The sequence below is a fragment of the Sebastes umbrosus genome, chromosome 19 (genome assembly GCF_015220745.1).
Source record: "Sebastes umbrosus isolate fSebUmb1 chromosome 19, fSebUmb1.pri, whole genome shotgun sequence".
NCBI classification, from domain to species: Eukaryota; Metazoa; Chordata; class Actinopteri; order Perciformes; family Sebastidae; genus Sebastes; species Sebastes umbrosus.
This window is the reverse complement of record NC_051287.1, coordinates 1,783,439-1,797,781: the sequence shown is the minus strand read 5'-3', so window position 1 is coordinate 1,797,781 and position 14,343 is coordinate 1,783,439. Positions and strand designations below refer to the sequence as shown.

The following is a 14,343-nucleotide window of genomic DNA, read 5'->3' as shown; positions in this document are numbered from 1 at the left end:
TAGCCAGAACTCTAGAGAGGGCCATTCTTGTTTTCGCGTCGGGCACCGTAGCTCTCCGACACGCTATGCACACGGGAGAAGTTTCATTTGGTTGCAATCTACAACCTTACCACTAGATACCGCTACATTCTACACACTGCTACTTTAACTAAAACCCGCTGGCGTAATTTGATTTTAAAAATGGATGTGTTGGTACACAGAACAGTAAAATTAAATTTTTATTTACCTGAGAAGAAATGAAGAAGCAATAGAGTATAAAAGCAAACAGACGAATCTCTGGTGCTTTTTGTGACAACAGCCACTAGATGGTGCTGCCGCCATTCTGGACTGAAAACACCGATGAGTCTGTGTCCATGGATGTAGAACGAGATGTCCGTAAATCAGAGGGTAATTTTGAGGTAAATCAACTTCCCAGTAGGAACACTTAAATATCCTTCATTTAAATCATGATGTCCTAAAAGTAGTAAAATGAACTAACAGCTGAATCCAGAGTTATTTTCCTCGCCATAATGAACGGTCATCAGACCCACGGCCATTTCAGCAGAGACATTAAATATGACAATAGAACATTTTGTACGGCTCTTTGTAGGCGGATGTTTTACTGGCGTCCGGTAGTCGCTTTCAGTCCAAAATGGCGGAAGCGTAGCTCTGCTGCTGGGCGCTGATGTTGCAATGGAACAAACAATTGACTTTCACTTCTTATCAACATGCGTTCTTTGCCTAAAGCGAGTGCTAATAAAGTATAGCTGTGAGTGAAATGAAAACAATACAAACACAAAGAAACGTGTGCTATGCGGTGATTTACAGGGAAGAACGTTGAACGTCTTTTTGCTGCTCCAGTGGATGTTTTAGTGTCTTTAGAGCAGTCTGTCTCTGAGCTGTGAGCGTCCTCAGAGCGGCGTACTGAGCAGTCCGGACTTCATGTAGGTTTCAGGGGGAATCAAGTTCTGTCTGCCTTCGTCTGACGTGTCTGCAGGGTGCTGAGAAAGAGAAACATTCACATTTTCACACTTAAAGAAACAGTAGACACATTTACTAAAGTACTGTGAGTTCAACTTCAAGGCACTTGTACTTGAGTATTTCAATTTTCTGCTACTTTAATAATATTCACAGAAAAAAACTCAGAATTTCAGATTAAAGTTGTGAATTTACAAGAAAAAATCACAAATTTACGAGAAAAAAAGCTCAAATCAGTATGTTGTTTTCTTCTGAATCTGGTGATTCTGAATCTGGTAAAGTCACGAGTATTTCCTGATTGATAAATCAGATTGCAAAGTATGATCTGATGAGGTCATACACTGCAGGCATAATACACGGCAAGCCGCGGCGTCTGGTGTGATGAGGTTTATCTCGTAAATTTGTGAGTTTAATTTGTGCGTTCTTTCTTGCAAATTTGTGATTTAATAATCTCAGAATATTCAAGCTTTTTTCTCGTAAATTTCTCATAAATTTACCACTTTAATCTCAGAGAATTTTCTTCATTTTTTCTTGCAAAATTATGACTTCATCATCTCCGAATATTCAAGTTTTTTTCTTGTAAATTTTCCTCTTTAATTTCAGAGAATTTTCTGAGGTTTTTTTTGCAAGTTTCTGACTTCATAATCTCAGAAAATATTCAAGTTTTTTTACTCGTAAATTTCTCATAAATTTACTGCTTGAATCTCAGATTTTTCTAGCAAATTTATGACTATTTATTCAAGATTCTTTCTCTTAAATTCATAACTTTAATCTTGTTAGTAGCTAATGGTCTGACAACAAAAATTACAAATGGAGGAGAAGGAAGAGAGGACGAGGCTAATCAAAAATGGCACTGGAGATTTTTTCTCACACATTTATGTTTTAATAATCTCAAGTTTTTTTCTCGTATATTTATGACTTTAATCTCGGAAATTATGATTTTTTTCTTAAATGTTTTTTGTTTTTTTTAACCTACGAAGGCCCTTATACACCGTTTTAGGAAAATGCATCGTCACAAAGTTGAATGCAGGACTTGTAAACTTGTAGTGGAGTATTTTCTCAGTGTGGTGTTAGTACTTTTACTGCAGTAACGTTTTCAATGCAGGACTTTAACTTGTAGTGGAGGGTTTTCTCAGTGTGGTGTTAGTACTTTTAGTGCAGTAAAGTAGCTGAACACTTCTTCCAGTTACTGCAGTAGTGTGTTCTTACGTTTCTGCGGAAGATCCGGTCCAGCAGGCTCCGTTTGGGGTTCCCGGGGGTCTGGGACCAGTCCAGGTCTGGAGATCGACTCCCATCAGGACCAAACAGATTCAGCTCCCTGAAGCATCCCGTCTCTATCACCTGCAGAGGAAGAGGAGGAGGAAGATGCTGAGGTTTGTAGACTCTAGAGTCTGGACAGATGTTGTAATGATGTAAACTAGATATGAGTATACCTCATTTTGCCAGGTTATAGAGACGCTGCCGGTGTTGAACTTGGAGTAGAAGTCGCTGTCCTTCTGGTCCAGCGTGACTCCCTTCACCGTAGAGAACTCCTCGATGTCCTGGACGTCGCTGCAGTACACCAGTCTGGGCTGTAGGAGGAAGAACACAGCACAACATCCAGTGAGCTCACACCGAAATTCACCTCTTCTACATTCTTCTTTGGCTATTTTGCTAAACTTTGAAGCGAGAGAGGTAGAATTATTGCTTCTTGCAAGTTCCACAAGTTAAACAACGAGAAAGCAATATAAGATAATGAGGTCGCTCTACAGTGTGATGAGGGCGTGGTGGTATTTTGTGCACGGGTGGATGCAGACGCTTCGTATATATATTTTTAGCTGCTTTTTGGACCATTGCCAAATACATACCTGAATAATACTGTATGTTTACACAGCAGTGCTTTACACAGCCCACGCATGACTTTGTACCAGGATTAAGTATAAATAGAGACGTTGTTTGTGTCTGAACTATTTCAAGTTGAATAAATCATCAGAGTACTTGCATCAGGTTTGAACGGCGGCTCGACGAGTCCGGCCTCCAGCATCCGGAGGTTGATTTTTCTGAAGAAAGGATGCGACTTAACTTCTCTCCCCCCCGAGCTCCGGCAGCCCAGCCTCTGTTTAGGGTCCTTGATCAGCAGCTGCAACGCAGGAAATGAAATGTTAAACGTCTTGAAAGATGGGCTTTGATATTTGAGTTGTTTCGTGACTCACCGAGGAGCAGAGGTCCTTCGACCCCTTGCTGAACTTGTCACCGTATTCTATGTCTCCATTCTGGATCCTTCTCTCCATCTCGGAGGGCGTAGGGTGCTCCCCTCGGTTCCGGAGCGGAGGCTGCCCCGTCGTCATCTCGTAGATCAGGCAGCCGAGGCCCCACCAGTCCACGCTCATCCCGTAGTGCTTGTGGCCGACCACCTCCGGAGCTGAAGTGAGGATGCAAATCAATAAACTCAGTTTAGGATGTAGATACGGGTTTAGTCCAGATAAACCCTTCTGCTGGCAGCCTCTTTGGCTGAGATGAAAGCCAACAATGGTACACAGTCGGTACTGTGAGGTGCATACGTACCCATGTATCCCAGAGTGCCCACCTTGCCTCGCACCAGACTCCCCTCAGACAGCCTCACAGCCAGGCCCAGGTCAGAGATGCGGATATGTCCTTGAGGGAACAAATACCAGAAACCGGTTGAGGTTCTCTGCTTCTGTGACGTACTTTCCCTTTTAGCTCAATCAGTTCCTTTCCTTCCTCCCCCGCTCCGTCTCCACTGAGCTGTTGTTGGAACTAATACAATAAACATGCGACAACTCTAAAGTGCTCCAACCTGTAATTCGTAATTACGAAAATAAAAAAACAAAAGCTGCAAAACATGCTGCCAAGAACGGAGGAACAGGTGTGCAGAGAGGTTTCTTAAAATAGACACCACACCTGATTCCCACAGGCCTTTCACTTCCTCAACATGCCTTTGTTTGAACGCATGTCAAAATACCGTCAACACGACAACGTCTGGCTCAACTCAAACTCTTATCGGTTTAGATCATACGGACTAATTTCACAGCTAAAAATAGCATGCATAACATTTCATCGTGTTCCGTCTCCCGGGGTTGGAATGTGATCTTAACGGAGGTTGTTACAGAGCATTAGGTGTTGCAGGAGGTGTAACTGTGGTTGTACATACCGTTGTCATCCAGCAAAATGTTTTCTGGTTTCATATCCCTGGAAGATAAAACGTTTGATTCAGTACGTGCAGGAGAGCAGAGACTTAATGCATGGCTAAAGATCAGTGGGAAAATGTCCCCGATCCCTGCGCTCGAAATGCAATGAGTTCCTCAAAATGTTCTTAGTTGCGGAGAAAAGTTCCTGCAGTCGAAACGCATCAATTACTCCACATTTCAGAGGTAAACATTGCACTTTTTACTGCACTAAATTTATCTTTTATCTTCATAAATTAATATTTTTTGCACACAAAACATACCGTAACACTTCTAATATCATAATAACCATCATATATATACATGGTAAATTGATAGTTAATTAAACATAGTTAATAGTTGTTTATATCTGAGAGACATAACAGTTTATGTTTTATGTATCAGCAGTTGTAAATATATGAAAAAGCAGCTTTAACTTTATTATTTTAGTATTGATTTCAGGATGTTTTGGTGTCTTAGTTAATTAGTATTTCGGTAACACTTAATAATAACCACCATTTATAAATGGTTAATTGATAGTTGATAGTTATTTTACTGTTAACAAACAATGAAATTATAATTAATAATTAATAATGTTTTCTAATTATTAGTAATGCTACAATTTATGTTATTAGTTTGTGTAATTAGTTTATAAATTATATATTATATCATAGCTGATGATATTAATTACAGTTATATGTACAACAGTTTATTGTTGTACATATAACATTGTATGTACTATGTTAATATTATAATATTAATTATATATATTAATTAATTTGTTTTTAACTTTTAACAAATCATAATTTGTAAAACATCTATAAACATTACATAGACAGATGGACCAGAAACCAATTATTAACTATTGACAAAGTATTAACGAACTATCTAAATAATGTTATAATAAATAAATATTATTATAATCATCAGCTGCAACTTTATAATATACATCCAAATAATGTTTATAGATGGTTTACAAAATAAATAATACAAATAACTATCTATGTAATGTTTATAGATATTTTAACAATTTGTTATAGGTTTATAAATAATTTTGTAATCATTAACAAATACACATATATATATATATATATATATATATATATATATATGTAGTATGTAAAATGTTATGTTTGCAACAATAAACTGTTAACATAACAGTGTAAATGGTTTAAAAATGATTTCATAATCATTAACAAATACTTAATATAGTTTATAAAATGTGTACAACAATAAACTGTTATAACAAATTGTAGCATTACTAATAATTGCCAAACATTATTAATTATAATTTTATTTTATGGTTTGTTACCAAAGTGTTATCCCTATCTGTTCCATCTATTTATTAGTATTTATAGATGTTTTAACAATTTCTTAAAGGTATATAAATCATTTTGTAATCATTAACAAATCCATATATATATAATGTATATAATGTTATAATGTGTGCAACAATAATAATAAACAATAATAATAATAATAAAATATATATATATATAATGTTATAATGTGTGCAACAATAAACTGTTAAAATAACAAATTATAGCATTGCTAATAATTAGTAAACATTAAGATTAAACATTAATAAAACATACAACATAAACATGAATTAATATTTATAAATAATAAATTGTATTAAATAAATGTAAAACATTTGTAAGGGTTGTAACATACCATATTTTCATACTGCTGTATAAGTACTTTGACTTTATTAAAGGACCTGAATACTTGTTCCGCCGCTGTTACTGATGCAGAAACACCCACTGACCTGTATAATATGGAGTTCTGATGGAGGTGAATTAAACCACAGCAGACTTCCGCAGCGTAGAATCGTACTCGGTCTCTGTCCAGGCCGGGCGTGCCGATGTTATGAATATGAAACTTCAAGTCGCCGCCGCTCATCATGGTCAGAACCATACAGAGGGCGTGCTTGGTCTCGTAAGCGTACGCCAGATTCACCTAAATGGAGAACGAGAAAGTGCACGTTGTAGTGTTGAGTATATAAGCCTGGTGATGTTCTCTATTTTAACCAGCAAGTGGTTGGTGCTCCAGGGATGACTTTAAGGGTTGAACAGAGAGAGCGTAACCGTGGTAACCTCACCACAAATCTGCTGTCCAGCCCTTCCAGGATCTCTTTCTCGTTGAGAGCCATCTCTTCTCCTTTCCTCTTCTTCACGTGAGTCTTCTCCAGCTTCTTGCAGGCGTACAACATTCCTGAGGCTCGATTCTGACAAGCCCACACCTGAAAATCAGAACCAGATATTAGGGATGCACCGATACCAGTATCGTGTATTGGGTATCGGGTCCGATACTGTGCTCATGTACTCGTACTCGCAAAACAGCACCGATTCCACTTTACAGCAGGGTCCTCACGCTCCACCTCCCTGACGGGGCGGGCGAGACGGGCCGGTGGTGCGCCCGACCCCGCTGGGCCGGGATCCCGCCTCAGCCCTCTGTCTTGCGCGTGCGTTAGACTCCTAGGTCTGTGTTTCTAGACGGGTTGGGTGGGTTGCAGACATCGCCGCAGACCCCTTGCGCCTTTTATGTGGGCACGACGTGGTTGGGGCGCACTAAGGACAGTCCGCCCCGGTCGACAGTCGCACTGGGAGCAGGGGCCCTGTCCCTCCCCGGCGGGGAGAGAGGACGCAGCGAGCCCTTTGACCATGGTGCGGCGAGGTCCGGGCGGGGAGCGCTGTAAAGCTGCGGCCGCGAGCCACCTTCGCCCCCGAGCCTTTCTGAGCCGACCTAGAGCCGGTGGCGGCGCTACGCCTCGTATGCGGAACTCCCCAGCCTGCCGTGTGTCGCTCACACCCTCCAGCTGGCTGTTAACGAGGGTCTTTTGGCACACAGAAGTACTCGTATCGGTACTCGGTACCGGCGAGTACCCAAATGTAAGAACTTGTACTCGGTCTGAAAATAAGTGGTATCAGTGCATCCCTACTGAATATGGTCAAAAGACTAATCAGGGGACTTTTGAGAGACAGAATAAAAAAGAATTTGGTTGAGATATCCTGAATTATCCCTCCCTGGTATGAGTCCGGTTCCGAAAACACTGGATCCCACATTTCCCGAGTAAAGAGCATCTTATAGTAGACCGTCCCTGATTGGTAAATGGCTTTTGGTTTTGTTCACCCCAACCCGAGATGCCAAAGTGACGTCACTTGAGTAGTTTTCTTTCGTGACATTGTGGCCTTGACTTGACAAAACCAGATAATAACTGTTGTTTAATTGTTTTGCATGAATGACTTTCGGCATGCAGATTTGCTGGAATGCCCCGTCAGGGTTATTTTTATCCTTTCATCAGATGGAGAGAGATAAAAGAAATCTTTGGAATTCTTTTGCTCAGAGCATTGGCTGTATTCAAAACCGCATACTATTCTAGTAGTGCGTACTGATTGGGCCAAAATGTAGTATATATTATGCAGTATGTGAACAAAAGCAGAATTTATAGATGTCGTACTGATTTGGAAAAAATCTCCAGTATTCATCGGACCAGCCGCCTACTGTATCCCACAATGCAAAGCGCTGGATCGCTACAGGTACGGTTCCAGAAGCCAAAAAGGGCTTGTTTTTTTTACATTTTTCGTAGCTATTTCATCACTAAATTCACTTCTGAAAGTTTCTGAGGCGATAAATCAACTGTGTAGATTTTTAATATCGGCAGTTTTAAGAAGTTAGATGGTGAATTGAACATTTGATCCACCGCTGTTGGAGTTCAGAAGCTCCACAAAATGCAAATGCAAATGCAAATTAGCTAGCGTCTGCCTGGAGCTCTCTAGAGACCGGTCTGTAGACGAGAGGCTTTTAGTTCCTTGTTTGACGGATAGTTTGTTTAAATATCACACCACAAATGTCCATTACAAATGAACAGGAACCTGTGATTATCTGCCTCTTAGGAGTTGAAAAGCTGCACAATCACCCGCCGGCGTAGCTCGCTGGAGAGGAGAGAGGAGAGGGGAGAGGGAAGAGGAGAGGAGAGGAGAGGAGAGGAGAGGAGAGGAGAGAAGAGGAGAGGAGAGGGAAGAGGAAAAGAGAGGAGAGGAGAGGAGAGGAGAGGAGAGGAGAGGAGAGAGAAGAGGAGAGGAGAGGAGAGACATACTGCATACTACTAAGGAACGCAGTATGCAGTATGTACTGTTTAATACTCCTCCTCCTCCTCCTCCTCCTCCTCCTCCTCCTCCTTCTTCTTCTCCTTCTTCTTCTCCTTCTTCTTCTTCTCCAGATGTGTGAATGTAAATGGGTTCTATGGGTACCCACGAGTCTCCCCTTTACAGACATGCCCACTTTATGATAATCACATGCAGTTTGGGGCAAGTCATAGTCAAGTCAGCACACTGACACACTGACAGCTGTTGTTGCCTGTTGGGCTGCAGTTTGCCATGTTATGATTTGGTAAATGATAGATATATTCATTTTGGTGAAGCAACAGTATCCATAACAGAGGAGTATTAGGTGATGTGCAGTCTTACCTCTCCAAACCCTCCTTTCCCCAGAAGTCTGTACTGTCTAAACTTCTGCTTGGTGATGGGCTGCCTTGAAGAGAAACAAAGGTTGTTGTCATTCATTCTCAGGCGGATTAAGTCTTATTTGGAAACTATGAGTTTAAACGTGGCACAGAGTCAGAAGAGAGTTCAGCGGAGCCTTTCAAGTACAAGCAGATAAACCAGCTTTCCCAACCAACCACTGATTTGTCATACAGTACGTCGTCTTTTTATTTCCTTGTTTCAGAACTGACCTCTCCAGTGTCTTCCACTGCAGGAAACGGTCATAGAACATGCTCTTCTGGTACAGGATGAAGGGCTCTCCACGCAGGTAGTGATGTAGATCTCTAATGCATGAAACAGAGACGTTAGTCTTGATCTTTCTGGTTGCATGTGTGCTTTTAGAAAAATGGTGTGTGGACTTACTCCCTGCAGTCACAGAAGACGTCCATGCAGGGGTCGAGCTCCAGGCTCTGGATGCAGCTCTGTTCATGCTTCAGCACGATGGACACACACTGAATGGACTGAGGGGACACGGACGAAGACGTTAAAACAGTACGTTTTCAGCAAACTGAAGTATTTACTGTGGTTGTTAACAGCAGTTAAAACGCAGCTGGGTTTCTGGTGAGGCGAGGCCATATATTACGATGGTTTTTCTAATTGAATTTTAGGAAAACTGGTATAAAGACACACCACCATATGAATAAAATTGGAGTAAAAAAACTATGTGAAATGTCTCCTATAGGGACTAACATCATCACACATTAATACAGTTGGGCTCATTGGATCCACAAGAGTCTCAGCTTTACAGTGATACCCAATTTATGTAATTCAGATCTGTTTAGGGACCCCAGTATGCAGAAATATTCAAATACACCATTTTAGAATAGGAGACAAAAACACACATTTGTACTGCATGTGATGATCATAAAGTGGGCATGTCTGTAAAGGGGAGACTCGTGGGAACCCATAGAACCCATTTACATTCACTGATCTGGAGGTCAGAGGTCAAGGGACCCCTTTGGAAATGGACATGACAGTTTTTCCTCCATTTAACCTCCTTCACGACGAGCTAGTATGACATGGTTAGTACTGATGGATTCTTTAGGTTTTCTAGTTTCAGTTTTCAGACTTTTTTCTTTACATTTTTCAGACTTTTTGTTCTGCCTTTCTTCCACCTTGTTCTGCCGTTTTTCGGAAATTTTTCAGACATTTTTCTGACTTTTCTTCCGCCTTTTTGGGAATTCTTTGGGGAGTTTTTCAGACATTTTTTTGGTAATTTTTCATTCTTTTCTTCTGCCTTTCTTCGCCTTTTTTTCATACAATTTTCAGTAATTTTTGGGATATTTTTTTTTGGACATTTTTCAGATTTTTTGTATGCATTTTCTGTATTTTTTCGGCCCTGTCAGTTTTTCCTCAACAAAATTTAGCGTAAGTTTGGAGCGTTATTTAACCTCCTTCACTACAAGCTACTATGACATGGTTGGTACCGATGGATTCATCAGGTTTACTAGTTTCATATGATACCAGTATCTTCACTCTAGCTTTAACACTGAATATCAAATGTAAAAGGTTTGGTACCGTCCATCTCTAGTTTCTGGGTGGATGCAGAACTAATTTATGTTGTGAAAATGTTCCTAAGTAGTAAAGATGTGTTTTCTGTGTTGTGGTCAGACCTGACTCCTGAGGAATCTCTGAATGATGCTGATGCCAAAGTCTTTCCTCTCCTCATCGGACTTCGTCTCGAAGGCGTCCTAAAGGAGCAGAGCATGAAGGTTACAGGTCAGTACATTGAATCAATCCACAACATCAGCTCCAAGATATTCTGAATTATATTTTTGCCGTGATCACGTCCAGTGTACCGAGCCTGTTCATGTTAGACTCTGAAAATGATATATCAAACATGTCTGACGTCTTTTCAGCGAGCTTATTGAAAAGAAACTTTCTTCCTCCATCCAAACGTTGCCCACGTTTTCAGAATTTTCCTATCACCATAAACTTGTGATCACATTTTGACTCCTCATGCTCGTATTGCGTTACCATCTCTGTCAGTCACACTCAGAACACTGTGTGACTCAACTTAATTAAAAAACTTTTCCTGCCCTGCAACCACGAGCTGTGTTGCACAATATCTGGACTCTCTTCCTCCTACATCGGACGCTCTGCGTCGTCATGTTTTCAGTTCATATCATACTTTTAGTGTTTGTTTCTAACAGTAACAGTCACAGACACAGTTAAGCATGTATCTGAATAAATGTGCTTTATTCTTCCAGTTTATCAGAATCAGAAATACTTAATTGATCCCCGGGCGATATTCAGATATTCAGAATACTGCACGGTCAGGGCGTGTGCACTAATAATTAGGGCTGTCAAAGTTTAATGCAACTTGCGATTTTTAGGTTGTATCGGGCTCAGTTTTAAAGCTAGAGTGAAGATAATGGTATCATATGCAACTAATAAACCTGATGAATCAATCGGTACCAACCATGTCAAACTAGCTTGTCGTGAAGGAGGTTAAATAACACTCCAATCTTACACTACATTCTGGCGAGGAAAAACTGTCACGTCCATTTTCAAAGGGGTCCCTTGACCTCTGACCTCCAGATGTGTGAATGTAAATGGATTCTATGGGTACCCACGAGTCTCCCCTTTACAGACATGCCCACTTTATGATAATCACATGCAGTTTGGGGCAAGTCATAGTCAAGTCAGCACACTGACACACTGACAGCTGTTGTTGCCTGTTGGGCTGCAGTTTGACATGTTATGATTGGAGCATATTGTTTTATGCTAAATGCAGTACCTGTGAGGGTTTCTGGATCAATATCTGTCATTGTTTTGTGTTGTCAATTGATCTCCAATAATAAATATAGACATACATTTTGCATAAAGCAGCATATTTGTCCACTCCCATGTTGATAAGAGGATTAAATACTTGACAAATCTCCCTTTGAGGTTCATTTTGGACAGATAAAAAATGTGTGATTAATTTGTGATTGAATATTTGTATGGGTTGACAGCCCTACTAATAATATAAATAATATAAATGGTGCACAGTGTAAAGTGTAGTCTACCAGAGCGTCCTGCAGGGAGATGTAGTTCTGCAGATCCGGTCGACTCCGACAGAAGAGCTGAAACAGTTTCTTGCCGATCGGTTGCTTCACACACAGACTGTAGTACTCTCGCTCTGACGGAGAAATAAAACATGATGTGAAATCATGCAACCGCATGTGTTGACTTATCAAACACACACACACACACACACACACACACACCTATGGTCATGGCCAGGTCCATGCACTGACTAATGTGAGAAAAGCGAAGCTTGTCTCTCCACTTGTAGCTCCGGCCTTTACTCCCTCCACCTGCACACACAGGACGCAGAAGATGAGACACATTTTAACCTGTTAATGTTGTGAAAACAAACAAAGTGATGACAGTGTGTCACACAAACGTGCATGCGCGTAGCGTACATGTGTGCCCGGCCCGTCAGGTTTCAGACAATAGTGTGCTCCACTACAGTCAATGAACTATTTATAGCTCTAGGAACAGGTAAGCAAAGCCTGTGGGACCACATTACTCTGCAGCTGGCTCTCAAACTCAAGTGGCCATGCTGTCACTGAAACATTACAGCTCTACTTCCCCAAAACACACAACTCAGAGTTTACAGCACATTTATGTGTCTTCAAGTGAGAACTTAATGCTTAATTTGAATGAGAAATGACATGTGTCCATTATGACAAATGATGTTTAAATGAGGCTCTGATTCTCTTCTCCAAAGGATAAATATATATATAACCCAGAAATGTTAGATTATTGAGCACAAATGAAGCCAGTTTATACTGTATATATATAAAACACGTCCTAAAAGTTGCATCAGCCCAGCCCTCAATGCACTTATACTCTGTCCTCAGTTTCATCATCTCATCCGTCAACGCCGTGTTGTTTAGGGAAGTCACCGTCCTCGCTTCACCCAACCAAAACACGGCTGCAGACGCCTGTGATCCTCACAAACATGATGTCATAACATATGAACGACAAATCTGCAAAAACAAGTCTGAAAAACTCTTTTCTATCTAAAACCATGTGTTAAAATTAGCCTCATGTTTGGTCTGAAAGGGTCAATATACATAAATTATATTAATCTGACATCGTATTACATGTCTTTACAAACATTAAAGGTAAAATATGAGTTGAAATATTGTACTTAAGTGCAGTACTTGAGTAAATGGACCTGGTTACTTTCCACTACAGATAGCTGATAAATGCTGTTTTTTGACAAATAAGTATGTTGTGATATGTTGTGATGTTTTTCCTCCTCTAGCCCTTTTCTTTAAATTAAATTAAATTAAATTAAATTAAATTAAACTAAATTAAATTTGTATTTTATTTTATTTTATTTTATTTTATTTTATTTACTTATTGACAAATAAGAAGGTAGAAAACTGAATTTTGGGTCTGTGCTCACTGGATGTTGTGATGTGTGTTTCTTCCTCTAGACATTTTATTTTATTTCATTTATTTACTTATATTTTTATATATTTATTTATTGTTTTACTTTTCCGACCCTATTTATTAATTTTTAATTTCCTTACCTTTTCTGTCACTATTAAGATGTGTTGTAGATATTTTCTCTGTATTGTTGTCTATAATTTTAACTTTATTTATCCATAATTTATGAGAGAAACTAAATCCTCTCCCTGCACAGTTACTGTTTTATTCATTATTGACAATCAATAAAAAGACCTTTGAAAGAAAGAAAAGTACAATATTCCCCTCTGAGGTATAGTAGAGTATAAAGTAGCATAATACTAAAGTAAAGTACAAGTCAGAACTGTACTTAAGTTAGTTTCCACCACTTAGATTACTTTATATACATGTACACAGAACAATGGCAGAAGAAAACACAGAATAAACAGGACTTACCTTCTCTGGCTTTAATGAGAGCACTGTTTGCCACCATGCTTTCAATCTCCATGTAGGAGTGTGTGTCTCTTCTAAAAGGTGTCCCTGTCTTTTAGTCCCAAAGCTACGGGACAATCCAGTGTTCATGCACTGACTGTGATGAAGTCAATCCAGCCACGATGCATAAACAGCAGCAGTCCAGCTGGTTGAGTTGAAGTAATGAGGAGGTGTGTACCTGCAGTCCCGGTGACTCACTGATGAATGGAGGATGCAGGTCTTTTTGTACGACAGCGTCCTCCAACCACAGGAACACGCCCTCGTCATCTCAGAGGCGGGACAAAACGCTGATCATCACCTGAGGGACGAGTTCCCGGCAGTGTGAGGACAGAACACAGAGCTGGATGTGTAATAATTAGGATTAGTCAAGTATTTAATCCTCTTATCAACATGGGAGTGGACAAATATGTTGCTTTATGCAAAATGTATATATATTTATTATTATAAATCAATTACCAACACTAAACAATGACAGATATTGATCCAGAAACCCTCACAGGTACTGCATTTAGCATAAAACAATATGCTCCAATCATAACATGTCAAACTGCAGCCCAACAGGCAACAACAGTGTGCTGACTTGACTATGACTTGCCCCAAACTGCATGTGATTATCATAAAGTGGGCATGTCTGTAAAGGGGAGACTCGTGGGTACCCATAGAACCCATTTACATTCACACATCTTGAGGTCAGAGGTCAAGGGACCCCTTTGAAAATGGACATGACAGATTGTCCTCACAGAATTTGGTGTCAGTTTAGAGAGTTATTTACCTTCCTG

General features: G+C 40.0%; 1 protein-coding gene and 1 long non-coding RNA gene across 2 annotated transcripts; one reads left to right on the top strand and one right to left on the bottom strand.

Annotated features, from left to right (window-relative positions):
• Nucleotides 1–571: 571 nt before the first annotated feature.
• LOC119478760 (G protein-coupled receptor kinase 5-like) lies at nucleotides 572–13,809 on the bottom strand. Its single transcript, XM_037753722.1, has 16 exons — nucleotides 13,529–13,809; nucleotides 11,878–11,967; nucleotides 11,677–11,789; nucleotides 10,279–10,356; nucleotides 9,029–9,126; nucleotides 8,857–8,949; nucleotides 8,591–8,654; nucleotides 6,223–6,363; nucleotides 5,890–6,080; nucleotides 4,109–4,146; nucleotides 3,502–3,591; nucleotides 3,150–3,358; nucleotides 2,939–3,076; nucleotides 2,391–2,528; nucleotides 2,167–2,298; nucleotides 572–980 (listed from the first exon to the last, which is right to left on the bottom strand). Exons 1-16 carry the CDS (start codon nucleotides 13,578–13,580, stop codon nucleotides 891–893), a joined length of 1,755 nt encoding a protein of 584 aa, XP_037609650.1. The 5' UTR covers nucleotides 13,581–13,809; the 3' UTR covers nucleotides 572–890.
• LOC119478776 lies at nucleotides 1,640–10,390 on the top strand. The gene is made up of 5 exons (XR_005204492.1): nucleotides 1,640–2,330; nucleotides 2,404–2,559; nucleotides 8,850–8,933; nucleotides 9,038–9,157; nucleotides 10,277–10,390. It is a non-coding gene; the product is annotated as an uncharacterized LOC119478776 (long non-coding RNA).
• Nucleotides 13,810–14,343: the final 534 nt, after the last annotated feature.

What these genes read in the sequence shown, in the direction of transcription:
- LOC119478760 (XM_037753722.1), bottom strand. Translation starts at nt 13,580, where the DNA reads ATGGAGATTGAAAGCATGGTGGCAAACAGTGCTCTCATTAAAGCCAGA. An exon ending in TCTCCCTGCAGGACGCTCTG is followed by an intron (nt 10,357 to 11,676) that starts GTAGACTACACT and finishes CTGCTCCTTTAG; the next exon opens with GACGCCTTCGAGACGAAGTC. An exon ending in AGAGATTCCTCAGGAGTCAG is followed by an intron (nt 9,127 to 10,278) that starts GTCTGACCACAA and finishes GTGTCCCCTCAG; the next exon opens with TCCATTCAGTGTGTGTCCAT.